The following is a 19,092-nucleotide window of genomic DNA, read 5'->3' on the forward strand; positions in this document are numbered from 1 at the left end:
AAGCTTCCTCGAGGGGACCACATACTTCTCTTTATTGCCATTCGGGACATGGATCAAAATGGTCGTATTGTATCTTTCTGGCTACTCCCTTGCCTGTATGAGTGCTGAGATCAGTGAAAACAAACCATTTATTGGACCCCTAACATTTACAACTGCATATTTTGCAGGTAGGAATATCCTATGGAACACTCAAGGGCACCCTTGAAGTATCTAGCCCGCAACTGGCACCTAGGTGAGCCATGCCATCGGCGCCCCCGCGCTTGTTTGGCTTAGTTGCTTTCAATATGATTTTATTCCTAATTTTTCTGTCCCCACTCAACTTGCCGCCCTAGCTGACCACCTAGTTTTCCCATGTGGACAGCCTGCCCCTGGGTGCACTCTGCACTGGACATTTGATGAGTTACACAATATTATCAATTAAGGAGGCTACTCTAAAAAAAACGTTTCTTGAGAAATTACTTTTTTGTGAATGCATAAGCGCTTTTCATGATGCCCCATTATGTACCATTGTATTTATGGATAACCCTATATGTCCTCTTCATTATTTTTGTTTGTATAATGTTGTTTTTTGTGTGTTCGTTTACGTTTGTTGATGTTGTGCTCATGTTCTTCTGACATTGGACAAGACCCAGTTGCATTTTTAGCAACAAATAAAAACCCGGATTTACTTTTGTTAACTTTGAAGCCTGATGCCTTAGCGCGCAAAGAAAGCCCCTTTGCACCTTGTTAGCAGACAATGGTCGCAATGACTGTAAACAGCCCGTCTTGCCATCCAACAGTTATAAGTTCACTCCTAATGTAGAGTGAGACATTGGGGCTTCCAAAAAACAGAAGCCAGAGCTCCAGTTAATCACAGCAGTCAAGTTCATAACCACACATAGAGCTTGAATCACTCTTCCTGGCCCAGGCTGTTACACCCAAGATCCTTTCACGATGCAACACAACTTTACATCACAAGAGATGAGTTATTCATTCCAGGAAATTGTTTGTAATTTTTGTTTCTTGGTAAAGAATCTCGCCCAGGAGGTGAAACATTCAGTTCTGCAAAATGATCTTCTGAGAAACCAAGCTATTTATGCTTTGATTTGCTTGTTTGCTCGTCCCTGTGGAGTTTTGCTATTTCATACAGAGTTTGGGATAGAAGGTGAACGCGGAAGAGCGCGCTGCCCACGTCACCGAAAAAGGTGCTTGAAATATCCTTTGTTGTTACAAAGTCCTTCAGTTGACAATTACTCAACAAATATCTTCCCTGGGATCTTATTAATAGAGTGCTTGGGTTTTAAACGTGTATTTCATATTATTGCACTAACAGATTTAATTGCCTTGGGTTAAATAAAACGTATTTATTTCATATTCCATCTCATAAACATATTCAATTCCTTTCACATTGTCTTGCTTAAAAATATATTTATATTACTCCTTCAAATCAATCCTCAATACAGTATCAGCAATAGTTCATAATGTTCCCTCCAAAATAGCTCTTCACTTAATTATTTCCTGAAATCACCTCTCTTTTGCCCAATTCTTGTCAACACGTTTTGCTAGAAACCATCACTTCCCAGGGCAATCTTATGCTTTCCATACATATAATTTTTCCTGCGGAATTGGACATCTTTCTGCGCTTCTGATAGAAATTCCTATTTTTCATGTCCACTACTCCACAGTGTAGCATTCCCACATTATGCGGATTACACTCCCACAGATTATGTGTACATGCTATACGGTGAGTCAGTGACATGAGGAAGGTGCAATTCCTGAGAAAAAACGATATGTATAGGAGAGATGAACTGAAAGACGGAAAGTAATGGAGTGAGGAGCCTTTTGAGGTGGTCACTGATGAGTGATGGATGAAACCGTATTGAGAAGTTATTTCAGTAGCGGCTGCTCGAGGGAGTGCTGCGGGGCAGTGAGGCGGGGTGGGGGAGGGGTAGGGTGGAGGTTAGTAAACTCCGGCATATGGCTGAACGGAGGTAAGTAAATAAATAAATAAATAAAGAAAATGAATTACATTGCGGCCGCTGCAACGCTAAATGGCGATGCAGCATGCGCAATGTAATTTGTTTTATTTATTTATTTACTTGCCTCCGTTCGGCCGTATGCCGGAGTTTACTACGCCCCACCCTGTCCCTTCCCCGCCTCACCGCCCCGCAGCACTCCCTCGAGGAGACGCTACTGAGTTATTTGGAATCAGCAATATATGAGGCAAGATAGTTGAATAGGAATGAAATACCCAGTAGGATGAAATATGAAGGGCTTGAATGAAACTGAAAATAAGCAAGTTTTATTTACCATGAAGTGAGTAAATTTGTTTGTGAAATAATATGTAGTACATAGGTAAAACTCGAATACGGTATTAATAGCACCGGTCCACACCACAACGATGCGTGCATAGCAGATCTACACAGGGTTGCCAAAGTTTGAATCTACTCCCAGGTTCCTCTCATCCCAAAATTCATTGTAACTAACATTCCTAGTGGCTCCTAGGCTCCATAAAGCCTTTCTCTTGCTGTTTCATTCCAGGTTGCGAGCAGGTCTCTGTGACAGGTGCACAGTTACTCAAGAAATGGCCAAGAAAAAGCAGCAGGAGTTCGAGAGTTCCCACTTCCAGAGCCTCCAGCACATCTCTTCTCTCAGTACGTAAAGCGGCGATAGGGTATATCATTGAGAAATGTTGAGTGTGTCACTCAGGATCATGAAATGTGATTAAGAAGTATTCTTCCGTGGGTGATCTGGGAAATGGACATGTGAGCGGGGTAAGGTTAGTCGCTGCGTAAGAAGCTCTGGGTGTAATTTGCAATGGAATCATTTTTAAGTAAAAGTTCGAAATCTGCACTATGAAGTTGCCACATGTTATTGAATCAACGCTTTAGGTAAAGATTTGCAAAATATGGACCTGCCTTGATCACAGCCATGTTGACTAAGGTCCAGTAACCCACTAGAACAAGCTGTGATTGTCTGATGTTGACTACTTCCACCATAACACCAATGGGTCATCAAACACACTGAGAATGGATAACACAGCGGGTTGCGTTCCGTGAAGGGACAGATGAAACATGTGTCACTCTTCAGTGCTCAGAGACTTGTAGTCAGAAAGGCCTAAATAGAAATAGCTCATGAAAATACAAATGACTCAGTCAACCTATGACAGCTCCAGGCTGAGATGGTGGAAGTGAATTACACCAAGATCTTATACATAATAAAATAAAATGCAGTGACAATTTCCAAGCCTGGTATTGGGCCATTTTCTCAAGATAGAGTTTATTTATTTGTGGGCTGTCCCTGAAACAGATAATATTATGTTGTTATTTATTTAGTGCTGATTTGTTAGGTGACACATGTTGCTCTCAGGCCGCTGTATCACATAAGAGTCTTTTCATCCAAGTCATGAAAATATGGCCATACGCTGGAAAGTCAAACTGCCCCTCTAAATGTCTGGCTGCATTTTCAAAACCTGCAGGTCCAACTTCACAGGTGGAAATGTGGCCACCCGGGCTAGTGCTTCCATAGCAAGGCAAGGTAAGTCTATCGGTTGGCCGAGACTATAATTGTTTCCAAAAACTCATGCATAATATACATACATAACAGGGTTTGTGGTCAACGGGACACATCCATTGGTCGATTAAATTGTCAAATTAGCCCTGATGAGGGGTTACAGCACTTTATGGCGAATAGCATACTATTCCGGAACTTTAAGTTTGTGGCTATTCCAGTGGTCAATAGTTATTGTTGGTTATGGGGATTAGTTTTGTGCTCTCGGAACTGACCCATTCATTTCTCCCAGTTTCCTTTTGGTAGCTAAGTTAATAGGAGTTAAGTGTGATCATTAGAATGAACAGGTGCAAATGGAAGGTGTGATGAACAGGTAGTATAGAGAAGGCTAGCTATTGCTAGATTGCAATGATTGGTTACACGTAAGAAGAGTTTGTGATTTGTGAGGAGTGGTATGGCCAGTTTGCAGACATACAGTAGAGAGTGAGATAGACATGTATGCAGCAGAGTAGGGTACACTCAAACACGGCAATGCAGAGGATAGGGGGTAAGAAGAGAATCATTTGATAGGGAGAGGATGTGGAGTAACGGCCAGGGCTGCCGACTTTGAAGCTGAAGAACCTGGTTTGAGTCTCGGCTTTAGCTCAGCAGCCTGTTATTCTGGGCAAATCACTTAATCTTCCCATGCCTTCAAAATATGAATGTGTCCTTGTTTGGTCTTTTGCCATTTATTGCTCTGTGAGTGGTGCATATCAGCCTGCTAGAGTATGTTCATGCAATTGTATGCAGGGGAAGGGATGTGGGTTCATATATTTACATTAAGAAGTAGACTTGCTGAATTCTGGATTGTTTGCAGATTTCTCGCGGTGGAAACTTGAATGCCAGGGTACAGTCTTTTAGCATAATCAAGTCCAGAGGGGATGAGTGATGGAGTTGCTGTATCAAATCAAGGATATTTAGACTATAATTTAGAAATTAGCATTTTTGATAAAAAATGAATAAAATCATAGTCTATCATTTGTGGCAGGTCTAGAATATTTGTAAAATGTAAGGGACAAACGAATCTCTCCATAAAACCTGTCAATTACAGGTTTGTCCCTGTATCAGAATGTGGCTCTGAAAAGACAATTATCACTACTCACTTGTAATAACTTGAAGTAATTAATGATGCTGCAGAACTAGCCTGTAAATCTGTGTGTGTGTCTCGGCCAGCACTGATAGGACTGAAGATTCACATACAGGGCAGATATCTGAAGCTAAGTGGGGGTACCTACAGCAGTGGACATACCTGACACACCCCTCTTTCTCCATGCTTGCTGAGATGAAATCAGCAAAGGTAGGGCTGGGACTTCCAAAACCAATAGAAACAGGCCCACACCAGTAAACCTGCCTACCTTTCCCAGGAATTATAATGAGACTGCCTGTGCCCTCTTCCTCCTGCCTGCAGGGTCAAGATGATAATGCGACAGAAGCAGATAAAATAAGGTCTTATGAGCAGCCGCAAATAAGGCCCAGACTGGTACACTCACCTCCATTTTGGGGCATGCCTCAATAAAACAGTTGTGTATGTTGCTGAGAAAGCAGGCAGCATGCATCAGACATAATTGTAGCGGCCATTTTTCTGTTGCTTAAGATATGCACTTTAGGCTTTTAAAACATGCCTGCAGGAATTATTTCTTTAAATAAATCGGTAAGATGCAAGAGGTGTCATGTCAAGTGTGATAACTTTTATCCAAACCCAGATTTTCTTCCAAGGCCCTTTTCAGATCTGGGATTAGAATTATGGATCTACAACTCACAGATTGCAAAGTCCTATTGTCTACACCTTCAGCAATAGTTCAAATTCGGACAGAACTCAAATTTAATTTACTTCGGGCCCGTTCTTCGATCCTGAAGTGGCCATACGTGTCGGGGGTAAGTCTTTTGCAGTGGGCTCACTTGCTCGTGGTTGTATATCCGACGAGACAGACTCTCCCGAAGTATTCACCGCGGACGTCAGACAATTTGAGTGCTGTCCGAGTTTTTTATAACGCACAGGTGGTCAAGAATTCGGGGGAATGCCCCAACGTGAAATTGACATTGCTCTGCTGGTACCCATAGAAGGACTTAATTTATAAGGCAAATATGTGATTTGGCCTTTTTAAGTTGAGGAAGATAAAAAGTATTGTCCTGAAGAAGGTGGTATCTATTGACATTATACCATCGAAACGCGTCAACGCCTATATATGTGGTTAAATTTGGTGAAGTCAGCAAACTGTTTTAGACAGGGAATTTAGACCCATGCTTGATGCTGTCTATGCAAATGTCCAAATTAACGGTTTAAATGACACAGTTGATTGTCTTTTTTCTGAATTCTTCCTTTTTTATGTTGTTCAATGATTTTTGATATGTACATGTTTTAATTTGGTTAAATGTTTTTTGCTGATTACATATGAACTTTGATGAATTTTAATGTAATTGAACTCATATGAGTAGTTCATATTTATGTATTTGTAATAATGATTAAAAAACATTGATATTTTTATGAGACTGTGGTTGATCTATAAGTGCCTCAATTATCAAGTTTCTGTGTAAATTTTGTGTTCTACAGGTGGTATTGTGTGAATGTTAAATGTTCAACATTTGATTCATCCAAAGGGAAAACTTTTTTAACCTATCAGTTACTGGGTGCTCCATCCCTTTGGTGTGAGAGCCCCCTCTCCTTGGTTTCTAGATCCTGGATGCCAGGATAAACTTCTTAAGGGACTCAGCCACCGCGCCCCTAGTAGATTCAGATAATACAATTATTGGTTCCAGGAAGCAACCTCAACATGGAAGATGCTGGAAATAAATTGCTCAGTTCCAGGCTGTCAGCATGAATCTGTGTTCATTATTTTACCTTCAGCACCCTCTCTTGAACCTTGAACCTTGAACATGTAAATTAGGGAAACAAATTCACCATCCACTGATCATGAGCTAAAAAAAAGATAGAAAGAGCCCTGAATTGACAATATCAATAAGATGACCTTAAAGGAGAAAGCATTTGTTGAAAAGGGTGATACTCGTTCATTCTCTAACTGCTTAGACATCTCATCTTCAAGGCAATTTAAAACTACCCTCCTCGTTGAGATACTGAAATGATAAGTCGAGAAGTCAATAAATACCTTATTATAATGATCATTTGAAGTTGTATTCGCGAACTGCTAATTCGAAGTCCTTTATTAACATAATAGCATTCTATGGTTTCAAATTACTCTGCAGTATCTCTAAAGCACATGTTGGTCTCAGCCATAAATAGATAAAAGCTTTAATTCCAAACTATGCTCCCACTTGCAACCAGAGATTGGGCAAGGTAGACCAGATCTCTCAAACCAGATTACGAGTTATTCCCCACGGAAAAGGCAATAACATATTTTCCAGGGCCTACAGGGTGAAATCTTCTGGGGAAATTGAACGGGCCCATTTCTGCACACATTTACCACCTGACCGGATTAGATGGCAATTGTTGTCTTTTTTTCTTCACTTTTGGCTGTGAAAGGGACCGGTGGTAGCGGAACGGCAGAGTTTCTTTTACATTAGCTGAGGGGACTATTTTTCTTCTACCCACCCCCATGCTGAAATATAGATTTTCCTATCTGTGAGGTCTTTTCTCGGGGTGTGCAGAATTTGCTTAAATTGCTTTTGCACAATTATGCGAAACTTCAGCATATTTAGGTAAAATGACATGTAATTGCACAAAAGGCAAAACTGGCATTTGGCGCGTATTTTAGCATGAAATAAAGCCTTATGTCCATTTTGAAAGTGAGGATGCATTTTGTGCTAAAAAAAATAGTGTAAAAAACAAAAGCACCTCAAACAACAGCCGGTCGCACTCTGTTGCTCGCATTGTTCCCGTATGCTGAGGGTAAATTAATTTTCACACCAAACGGCGCATTTGTGGTAAATATTTACCACACACAGTGCGTATTTACGAGATATAGCATTATTTCATGAGTTTTGTGCAAGAAGATTAACACAATATGACACTAATTACATCAGCGTAATATACATTTTAACCAGCCCTAGTCTTTTTTCTCTTTTCGCAGCGCAAATGTTTCTGTTTAGGTGCCTTGAAATGAGTGATTTCTGGGGCTCCTGAGGCCAAATGACAACTCATGCAATAAAGAGGCTGTATCAGGCATCTTTTTACAAAACATCTCTATTGGAACAATATTCCCAGTTGCTGGAGAGTATTATAAGGTGCTGACGCAAGTTGAGGCATCTATGGGCGGTGTTAGACGAAATATCGGGAAAAAAATGTCACGTGGATAAAATTTTGTGTCAAAAATACTGAGGCCAAAAATATCATGAAGGTAAGTTTCTATGGGTAAGCAAAGTTTTACTATATGCACCTTGACGATGAATATATCTTCAAGGTACGTAGATGTAGAGTTAAGAACAGTAAATCCATATTTACCTATGTGCATTTATCTTCTCAATATTTTGGTTCTCGATTTTTGACACATTATTTTGTCCACACAATCTTTTTGTCAATGATATTCTGTCAGTGAACCCTATGGGTTGGGGAAGAAATGTGCAGAGTACTACCAACCAAAAATATGCTATCCACTAAAACTGTGAGTCTTACCCAATCAATAACAAGGTTGCAAACGAAGGCCACATCATTAGACCGCACTGCACTACCTACATGAGCACGCGTTTGGGATCAGGGGAAAGTGTGGAATTTCTAGAAGCCGAATTCATAACATGGTTAGTTCTCAGGTATGGCTGTGGCTAAACAAGCTAGATGACATCGTTATGACATGTGGTCTAAAGTAGAGTGTGGGGATAGGCATTGCCTAGTAGAGGGAGCAGCAGGGAAGCAGGGAAGCAGGAAGCATCCTTAGAGCATGAGACATAGTATAATGCACAGGATGGACCACAGAGCAGAAGGCATCGCAGGTGAGCTGGAAGGGTTGGAACTGCTAAAATTCTTGGGATTTGCATGCACCTGTGACATATGCTAAACTCACTATGACTGCTTATTTATGATATATTTTCTCATTCTTTTTCTTAGCAAATGAAATTAATGGGCTCAAAGAAGAAAACAAGACTCTTTTGGAGGAGCTGAATGTGCTCAAGAACCCAGAGTAAGCTTCACGCATGCATGTATGTCATCAATTTGTAGAGTGTGGACCAAACTAGAGAGCAGATGAGTATTGAAAAGATTGACGATCGGAGAATAAGATTTGTAAGAATTTACAAGGAGGGAGAATGTTTATTTGGCTGAGGGGTTGGTTCTTATGGTACATGGAGGTAGAATTCTCTGAAGAAGTGTGCGTTTAGTTCCTTTGCAACACGTATGACCACTCCTGATGTTGATGGAACATGGTTCCAGATCCTCGGTGTGCCTATGGAAAAAGCCACTACACACAAAAAAGTAAGGGACCAGAGATTAAGCCTTCCCTCACTCTCCCAAGCAAACACTTAAACTCACTCTACGAGAAGGACTATGTGAAATCCTTTCAATTATTAAAGGAAAATATGACGGGCAGGGAAAAAAACTTACTGGGAAACTAGGTTTTTAAAATTGCCCTCACCCACTGAATAGTGGCAGGCTTCATCATAGGGCCACTGACGCACCCTGGTGCAGACCAGCGCTCAGGGTGGAGCACATATTTTGAAAAGATTATTTTATTTAGAGGGATCCCTATTGCAGAAAGTGCCCAGCTGGGTCAATGGCCTTCCTCAGGATACAGATCCTTTTTTATTAAATCCCTCCTAGATAATTACTATATGGTAAGATTGATTGTTGGCAATACTTGCCCTATGTAGACACATTCCAAAGAAATACCCATGTCTCATTATTGGCTTTCCAAACCCTGGGTGAGAGTGGGGACGTAGCCCTGTAATCACTCTTGGTTCACATGGCAACATCTCTTGCACTTTTCACTCTGCGTCCTCCGATGGTCGGGCACTTATTTAAGGCTGAAACATGTCGGTTCATGCAGTCAGGGTAATGGAGACGTGGTTTCTCTAATATACCCGATTTATTTTAATTCTGCCAAGGGAGGCCCAGAATAAAAGTATGGGGGCACCCGCTTAGACAGTTTTAACTAATCTTTCTTTCTGCAATAGGGATCCCTCTCTGTAAAAAAAAAGTATCAAAATATGTGCTCCGCCCTGAGTGTTGGTCTGCAACAGGGTGTATCAGTGGCCCCGTGATGAAGCATGCAACTATTCAGTGGGTGAGGGCAATTTTAACAACCTAAATGGTTTCCCAGTACGTTTTTTCCTCCCTGTTGTATTTCCCCTTTATCAAAGGCATTTCACATCTCCTTCTCCTAGAGCCAGTTTAGATATGGAGAAGGCCAGCCTTCTTGTTTGTGTTTTTTGATTGCAGTTCTTTGTTTCTAACCTGGTAATAGCCTGGCTTCTGGGGTGGTGCTGGTTGACTGAGATTGTTAACTTGCCAAGCAAGGGTTTTGTTTTTGATGGCCTGTATAATGATGCAGATGATCTTGAATGTGATGAGGAGTTGGAGGGGAGCCAGTGTTGTTCTATAAATGTAAGGATGATGTAGTTCTTAATGCCTTTAATAAGGCCTACTGCAACATGTAGTATGCCTTCCAGTTTGAGATTGTGGTGTCACAGAAGATACTGAGAAGAGATTTGCCTCCATCTGGTGAGAGAAGAGTAATGCTTAGGCTACTGTTCTGGTAGGAAAAGTTTACCTTTTTCAGCAGGGATTCTGGAACCATGCTATCTTGGTTTGCTTGGCAATATGTTCTTTGAAGCAGATGTCTCTGTTGAGGGTGAATCTAACTGGTTTGCCATTAGCTATTAGCTGGCATATAAATAATCTAGGTCTATTTTGAATAGACAGTCTTGAACCAGTGGTTTTGGTGTTGGTGTTCACGAGTAAGATGAGTTGTGTCTTGGTTGGTCCAAGTTCAAGGTAGGCATTTTACATCTAGTTCTTGAAAAGGTTGAAGCAGGTTTTAAGTCATCAAACATCATGAACCTTTGAGAGTTTCAGCTAGCTGTGTTTGACATCAGCATATTGATGGAACTTGAACCTGCTGATTGTACGTGGGGCTCCAGGGGTTCCAATCAGAAGATGAAGATGATATTTCTGGTGTTCTGAGGCTCTCCTCTAGATTAGTAGGTGACAATGAGTAAAATAGGATTTGACATTGGGAGGGCGGTGCGCAAGAGTTAATGTGAGCTCCTAGTGTTTACGTTAGTGCTTGGAAGATGTCTTTATTGAAAGATGCGGAGAGGTTAAGTATAATCAGTAGGCAAGGATCATTCTTGTTGGGTATAAGATGGGCGTTGTTGGCTACCTGTATATGTATATGCTACTGCATGGTCTGAAACCAGATTAGTAGCCCTATACTAGGTTAGTTTTACTGATAAGGTCTTGTAGTTTACACAGACGTCTTCCTCAATTATATTTCTGATGAGGCTGGTCATGGGGTAGTAGTTAGTTAATTTGTGTCTGACCAGGGAGACTTAGTAGAGGATTTGTCTTGATTCGGCATCAACAGGGAACATTTCCTGACTTTGGGATGATATGAAATTATTGAGGAGCGGAATGGGAGCATCTTTTTATAGGGGCTTCAGAATCAATGATGGAAGAATGCAGGGCTTGCTTTAGTACATGTGGCGCCCGGTGCAATATTGTTTGTTGACACTCCCCCAATCTTGGTGGAGGTTGTGACCACCTCCGCCACAGATTCCCTCACCATCACATTTTAACAGTGCCTTTCAGGTCTCCATAACCACTCTCTTTCAGATGCATTTAATTAGTTATACAGCACCATTCATACCAGTATTGGGTGTCTGAGCACTTTGTATCACACACACATTACACAGAGACAATCATTCATATGTGTGTAAACAAGGGTACAGGAAATGTTACACAAGCCAGAGGACTACAAGGTGTAGGGGTGACATGTCATCTAAACTGGTAGACAGTATATTTTATGAGTGCTTGGTCTGGAGAAGCACAAACTCAGAATTGAAAACGGAACACTATAGTTGGGGATTCTCTTTAATAATAAGAACCGATTTCTTCCCAAATGAACCCTTTTTGCATCATTAATCTATGCTCTAATCTATACCTTGCAGTGTTCATGCATTTCCTTGATGACAGTTAATAATTCACTGTTCTAATTAGGATGTTAACTTATAAACTGCAAGTAACAAAAGGATGTCTCTTAGAGAAGGAGTAACCCACTGACCAATTTACATTATCTGCACTCGGTGATCTGCATGGTACACATTCTTTGCAGCAGGTATGTTAAACCTCTGTGCTATTTTATGATCAGTCAAAACCTCAACTAGATAAAACTTGATCTCTCTCCAGGAAGAACATTAATCACCAGAGTTATCTTGACATTTTTATCGTTGCCCGGAAATTGCTGGATGCAAGGAATCCGGCAGCAGGTACTTTTAAAACCCAAATTAACTTGCAAACATGGCGCCCCCTAAAGTCAGCACCTGGTGCGGTGCCACTGGTCACACCACCCTAGAACCGGCCCTGTAAGAATATCATCTTCAAAGGGGATGGTCTTGGGGGACACTGAGTTCAGTGCACAAGAGGGGGTCTAAATCTACTCAACTGGTGATGGAGCAACGAGGGATTAGATACAGTAAGGCTGCCTGTTTGGTGTTGTCGACGTGGGTCTCATTATGTTTATATGTCCAGGGAAGAAGCGATTAACAGTGTTGAATTTACTGCTCAATAGCTTCTGGTCAGTCTCCTCTCTTGAAGAGGTGGGGCCTGAAATGCTGAGAGTGGATAATGCTTTCATAGACTGTTGATGTATTTTTGTGTGCATGTGGAGTGGATGCCTAGAGATGGTTGCAGTTGGTAGAGTGATAAGTCCTGACTATAGCTAGGTACCTGACCCTGCAACTAAGTACCAACATGTAAATGAAAAAGATACCCTCCTCTACCTGATTGGCTCCTGTCTCACCCTTAAATAACCACCCTCGGGACTTGCCACCGTGCTAGTCCTGTATCGGTGTCTAAACTCAGGTCTGCATTTGCTCCTCAATTCTAACCTTCTGTGCTTCCTACAGCAAACCCCTTCCTCCTTTAAAGGGCTGTTCTAAAGCATCCGAGCCATCACTGCCAGTCTCCTTAGTCTCTGGGGTTTGAACCTGTGGTTTGTACGCACGTAGAGTTCTATGTTATTAAATTATCCAATCATCAGTGAATGTTGTTTCATCATTCATGGTGTAATTTTCATCCCCTTAGTGACAGAACAAAGAGCCAACCAGTTTTTCTGCCTGAAACTCCCTCTACTCCCAACTCGCCCTTACCTCTGGCATCGCCAGGGATCCAGAAGAAAAGCTTTGAGAAGACCCCTAACAGGGAAGGTGAGGAGCGAGAGGACGGACCCTGTCCAAAGCTGCCAGAAGGTGAGTTTTACCTGTGCCGTCACACAGCATACACCTGTCAGGTGTCTTTTAGGGACTGCCAAGGGCCAGGCCACACTTAGGATCTGCTCGTCTTTGGTACGTCTACCCTCAGATCATCCATATGAACAGGATCTCAGTACGTACCGGCTGACTCCCAAAGAACATGGCTGCTCCACTGACCCTCACCACTCTACATATAGTCACTCCCACTGCTGTGCACCGGGCTCGGTACTTTCAGCTTCCCCCAGTGATCAGGAGCTTTTACTTACAAACTGACAAGAAATCACCCGGGCTGTACTCAGGTAACAGGTGCTCTGTGGTTATAGCTAATTGAGTCAAGGAGCTCAGTAATTACAGTTCACTTTTCACTTGCCCTGAGCTCTGTACTTACAGCCTCTCCCAGTGACCAAACGCTCTGTAATTCCGGCCTCTCCCAGAGTCTGCAAGGAGCTCTGAACTTATACACTCTCAGTTACCAGGAGCTCTGTACTTACAGCCTCCCCAGTGACCAAACGCTCTGTACTTCCGGCCTCTCCCAGAGTCTGCGAGGAGCTCTGAACTTATACACTCTCAGTTACCAAGGGCTCTTTACTTACAGCCTCTCCCAGTGACCAAAGGCTCTGTAATTCCGGCCTCTCCCTGAGTCTGCGAAGAGCTCTGAACTTATACACTCTCAGTTACCAGGAGCTCTGTACTTACAGCCTCTCCCAGTGACCAAAGGCGCTGTACTTCCGGCCTCTCCCAGAGTCTGCGAGGAGCTCTGAACTTATACACTCTCAGTTAACAGGAGCTCTGTACTTACAGCCTCTCTCAGTGACCAAAGGCTCTGTACATCCGGCATCCCAGAGACTGCGAGGAGCTCTGAACTTATACACTCTCATTTACCAGGAGCTCTGTACTTACAGCCTCCCCAGGGACCAAACGCTCTGTACTTCCGGCCTCTCCCAGAGTCTGCAAGGAGCTCTGAACTTATACACTCTCAGTTACCAGGAGCTCTGTACTTACAGCCTCCCCAGTGACCAAACGCTCTGTACTTCCAGCCTCTCCCAGAGTCTGCGAAGAGCTCTGAACTTATACACTCTCAGTTACCAGGAGCTCTGTACTTACAGCCTCTCCCAGTGACCAAAGGCGCTGTACTTCCGGCCTCTCCCAGAGTCTGCGAGGAGCTCTGAACTTATACACTCTCAGTTAACAGGAGCTCTGTACTTACAGCCTCTCCCAGTGACCAGGAGCTCTGTGCATATATGGTATCCTCCAGGAAATAGGAGCTCAGTACTTAGGGCCTGATTTAGATCTTGGCAGACGGGTTACTCCGTCACAATAGTCATTTGCGGAAGCTGGTTTGTGGACTGTTGTTATATTTTGATGTAGTGTTCTTTGAAGAGGTATGTCTTCAACTCTTTCTTAAACTTACAGCTTCTTCCGGTGACCAAGAGCTCTGTACATCACCCTAAGGCACACTGAACAAGCCTTTTACTCTGACCATGAGCTATACACTTGAAGCCTCTCCCAGTGACCAGCGGCTCACTGGGACCATTAGCTCTGTACTTACAGCCTTTCCCATTGCCCATAAGTCCTGCACCTATATGGTCTCTACCAGTCACAACACTGGACATGTCTATTGAAGTGGCCGTAAGCTATGAACTTACAGCCTCTCCAAGTGACCAAAAACCCTGTGCTTCCTAACTGCACATAGACAACAAGTTCTTTACTTGCAGACTGTCCCAGTGACCAGGAACTCCGTACACATACAGTATTTCCCAGTGAATAGGAACTCAGTACTCACAGTCGGAATCACAATGGACAAGACTCTTCCACTGATCATGAGATATGTACTTACGGCCTCTCCCAGTTACCAGCAGCTCTGCCTTTAACTCCGCTCATGGCCACCAGGGGCTCTGTAATTACAGCCTATCCCAGTGATTAGAAGCTCAGTACATATAGACTGACAACATACATGCACGTTCCATTGACCATGTACTCTGTACTTGCAGTCTCTATTAGTGACCAGGAGGTCTAAATGTACATTCTTATCCAGTGACCAGGAACTCTGCGTTTATCCCCTCCGTTAGTCACCAGGAGCTCTCTAATTACAATCTGACGGCTACTGGTCCATTCTGCACAAAGTGACCAGCACTTCTGTGCAAGCACTTCAATATCCTGGCCCATTTAAATCATAGGGAAGTGACCTACTATGAGGGTAGTAAGTGAAAGGGAAACACTGGTCATGGCACATTCCAAAGAGGAGTGGCCTCAACAGAGCCAACATAAAACTGTCACCTGAGTCTGCACCAGAAGGACTGGTCCGAGGCCACTGCCCGTGGCAGGCTGGTGAGCAGATGAAGAATCACCCAACTGTTAGGTTGATTTTATGTAAAGACTTCGAACGGATCAAGAGAACATCGCATTTTGTTCCAATCAAAAGCTTCTTTTGCAAATGTTTGAAATTGCTTGCTACTATGAGAATCTTGGATTCATTGAGTTTGAATTTACATTTGTCTTCTATTTTTAGTTCCTTTAAACTTGAACCCATTCTTAATACTAACCTATAAACATACTCATACCATAATTTCAATCATAATTCTAACTCTAACTCTATTCACCTTCCTAATCCTAGTTTAACCCTAAAGTATTCTCTAAACCTATTTCTGCCCCTAACTCTAACTTTAACCCTCAACTTAGATCTAACTCTAAGCCAGATCCATAAGCTAACTTGATCCCTCACCCTAATCCTAGCCTTTACTAAACCTAACTCTGACTATCACCCGATACCAAACCATAAGAACTTACCAGAACACCAACCCTGAATCTTTAAAAAAAAATGTGCTTAACTTATCAACAACTTTTGCTTTTCTTACTAATTATTTTTCAATCTATTTGTTTAGAACTTGGTATAGTAGGAACCAAATGATCTGAACTAATTGTTGATTAGCATCAGGCTGCTGAAAGGCCCCTTTAGCAACCAGTCCACCTTTAAAGAACTGAAGTATATTTTGTGGGGAAGGCCAGCCTCCCTTTAAGAAAACTTCCCGTTACCACAATAGGTTGTGTTTGTATTTTAGAAAAATCAGTGCCAAGACTTTCTCCTGGACCCAGAGCATCACCTGCAGTAATGGCGACAACAGATAGGCGGTTATACGAACTGGTAAGTTAGTGGAATTTACCACCATCTTGCCTACTCATGCAGTTAAACATATAGGCAACCTGCTACACTTTATGACAGATCATACCTTGCATATAGCTGTTGGGGATGGGGAGGAGTCAGACACATAGCAGGCATGTCCTTCAAAATCTCTGAAATTTACATAGGTGGCAGTCATCTGCTAGGATAAGTCAGATGATCAGCAATATTGGAAAGTAGTGTTATAAGTCAGTTTAATATATACAGACAACTGGTCAAGGGGAAGTCTTTGAATGCAACACCAGCTAATAGTTGAGATCAAAAGAGAGACAGCAGGTCAAGTCAAGGCTTTTGAAGGTCACAACTTCTAACTTTTGTCCCTCTATATTGAGAACTCGCAGCGGATATCCAATCAACTTCATGGAACAATTGCCGTTGTGCGGCCTGGTTCCAGACCCTGCCAGAATGAAAGAAGCTCAGAGGGTCCAACACAGATACCGTGTAAAGCAACAATGGCAAACTACCACAGCGATGCTGACGCGTATGTACCACTTCAACGTAGACACTTAGATGTAAAGTAGAAAAATGTAATATGCACTCAATATATAGAGAGCGCTTATAAAATTTTAAATTGTTGCTATTTGACTGTGATTCTGCTAAGGGCCTTGTTTGGGGGTTCTGATCTATGTTGGCGAGTGTGCAAACGGAGGGGAACGCTGCTACATATCTGGCAACTTTGCTGCTATGTGTGGAGGTACTCCTCAGTGACCCTGTAAATATGTCCTGTGAGGTTGATGCCACCTAACCCATTTTATACAGCTTTGTCTTACAAATCAGGCCATGACAGACAATAACGTTCCCTGTGGCAAAGTCAGAACAAACTACAGTACTATGCAAAATAACACTCAAACAACAAACATAGAAACTATATATTTATTAAATTATGATCACTTATAACTTATAAATCATATAATCACACATAAGGACTTTATTGATATATAAGAAAAAGATTATGTAATAAAAACACATACATTTGACACCTTCTTGCAAACACCATTGGGTATTCAATCCATACATGTAGATCTCTAAACCCAGATGCAACAAGAAATGAGCCATGTTATACTTTTTGATGCATTTCGATGGATTAACTAAAATGGAAATCATCTTCTTCAGGACACTTAAAATATTTATTTTAATCTTTAATAAAAAAAATCTTGGATACAAATTCAATTGAGTTGTAAATATATAAGTTCTCCAAGATACAAAAAATAACACATTACACAACATTTTAAAACATTAAAAACATTTACAAATTACATGATTTTTGCACAGAAAGCACCATGTTCACTACAAAAATATTGCCAATGATAAGACCTGGTAGGGAAATGGGCAAATACGGCACATAGGGCCAGATTACGATGGCGTTCGAACCTCAACTGATGAGCCGCCGCTCATGCGGTCGGAGGCAGCTGTCGGAGGGACCGTCCGATTCTTTTCGAAGGCCTTAAGGACCCGTCGGTGCATCGGAAACAGTTCATAATCCATTAATGACGGTGGCACCGCCGTTGGGATTATGATGTTGATTTCTGACAGCCATTCCAGGGCCTCCTTCCCTCCTGGCCCTCCGCATTTGGGCCTGGGGGGCACCTATTGTGCCCTCCTAAGCATCCCTGCACCGTGTGGCAAGCACTGTGATGTGCCTGCCACATGGTGCAGGAATGTTTGAAAACATCTATTTTTCAATGAAAGCTTGTGCTGTGGGCCGTTTACGCTCGCCGCACAAGCTTCCATTGAAAAATCTATGTTTCCAACTACCCTGGGGGCGTTTGCATCCAAATTGGGATGTCGGAACCACCGAACTAAGGTAGGGCGGTTCCTTTCCCACAATAGTGTTCCGCCCGACATCATAATAAGGCCCATAGTGTCATCAAATAGGAAGAAAGGGGGGAAGAGTAAAAGAAAAGGAAGAAAACAAGACCTTTAGACTGTTATCCTTATATATAAGAATAAGAAGAAGAGCTTCCTCAAAAGGGTGCCAATCATCACTCTTTTTTACCATCACCATTGTCCAAAAAACCTCACCTTTTACACCCATACGACACCTGGTCAAACCATCAGCCAGGCCCATGCCCGTACATTAATTATTCATGTCCTAAGGAACAGAGCATAACTGTAGCTGCTTTTCCAGGCCCTCCAAATGCCAATGTATATTAGAAAGGAGGCTCACAACTTCCTCTATAGGACAAATATAATTCTCATTTGGGTATTATCCACCTAAAAAATTATACTAATCTCAATAAAAACCATGTATTGTGTATATGCACATCCAGATGTTTAATTCATAAACCTGTCGCATAATGCGTTTGCCCACTTCTAACCCACTGACTTCTTTAAAACCCTAGAAGGTATATAAATGATTTGATATGAATACCACAGTAGAAAAACTTAGTGGTGCTATACCATCAAAACTTTCTCCCCGTGGGGGAAAAATACATATACCTTACGTAGCACTAACTCTGGAATACCAAAGCCACAGCAAGCTCGTCAGCTCACTTAAATGTGGTTCACAAGGATTGATTTAAGATAGCATTGACTAAAACAAACCAAAAGGACTCATCTGTAAACACCCCCTACTCATCCTGTTCTTCCAACGTATACTACAGGAAATACTGTCAGAGCCCAAACAAAAAGACTCCGCCTCTCACATATAGGGGCACATACGCTGCTGCGTTAGCGTTCAATACCAGGAGAATCAGTTAAAAACGCTTTTGTGACAGGATCATATAAATACAAGGGGAAACAGCATTAACAACGCAGACTAAACCACGCGTGCCAGTAAACGCAAGCGGAACAATGCATGCCTTAACCACGCAAATGCCTTAACCACGCATATGCATGGTAAAGGCAGTTAGCGTTTTAGCATTGCAGCTTGTGGGTGGGGATGTTGGAGAGTCGCTATTCGATGGAACGGCGGCTTGGTGAGTCCTTTATTTACTTTTATTTAGGTTTCAGCGATGGGCAGCTTTTTAGGCTGGGGTGGTTTTAGGGCTCAGGACGGAGGGGCTGGGGTCAGGGTAGGTATTAGGGCTGGG

General features: G+C 42.2%; 1 protein-coding gene across 2 annotated transcripts in view; it reads left to right on the forward strand.

The window, feature by feature from the left end:
- RBBP8NL (RBBP8 N-terminal like) overlaps positions 1 to 19,092 on the forward strand; it is a 229,426-nt gene that overhangs the window by 177,254 nt on the left and 33,080 nt on the right. Inside the window, exons 5-9 of one of the 2 annotated variants that reach the window (XM_085619752.1) lie at positions 2,521 to 2,633; positions 8,525 to 8,597; positions 12,716 to 12,879; positions 15,942 to 16,024; positions 16,393 to 16,541. In XM_085619752.1, the coding sequence (XP_085475878.1) occupies positions 2,521 to 2,633; positions 8,525 to 8,597; positions 12,716 to 12,879; positions 15,942 to 16,024; positions 16,393 to 16,541 (582 nt within the window). The remainder of the gene's footprint in view (positions 1 to 2,520; positions 2,634 to 8,524; positions 8,598 to 12,715; positions 12,880 to 15,941; positions 16,025 to 16,392; positions 16,542 to 19,092) is intronic. The other variant, XM_085619753.1, reaches the window with a different exon arrangement.

Source organism: Triturus cristatus, chromosome 7, assembly GCF_964204655.1.
Source record: "Triturus cristatus chromosome 7, aTriCri1.1, whole genome shotgun sequence".
Classification (NCBI taxonomy): Eukaryota; Metazoa; Chordata; class Amphibia; order Caudata; family Salamandridae; genus Triturus; species Triturus cristatus.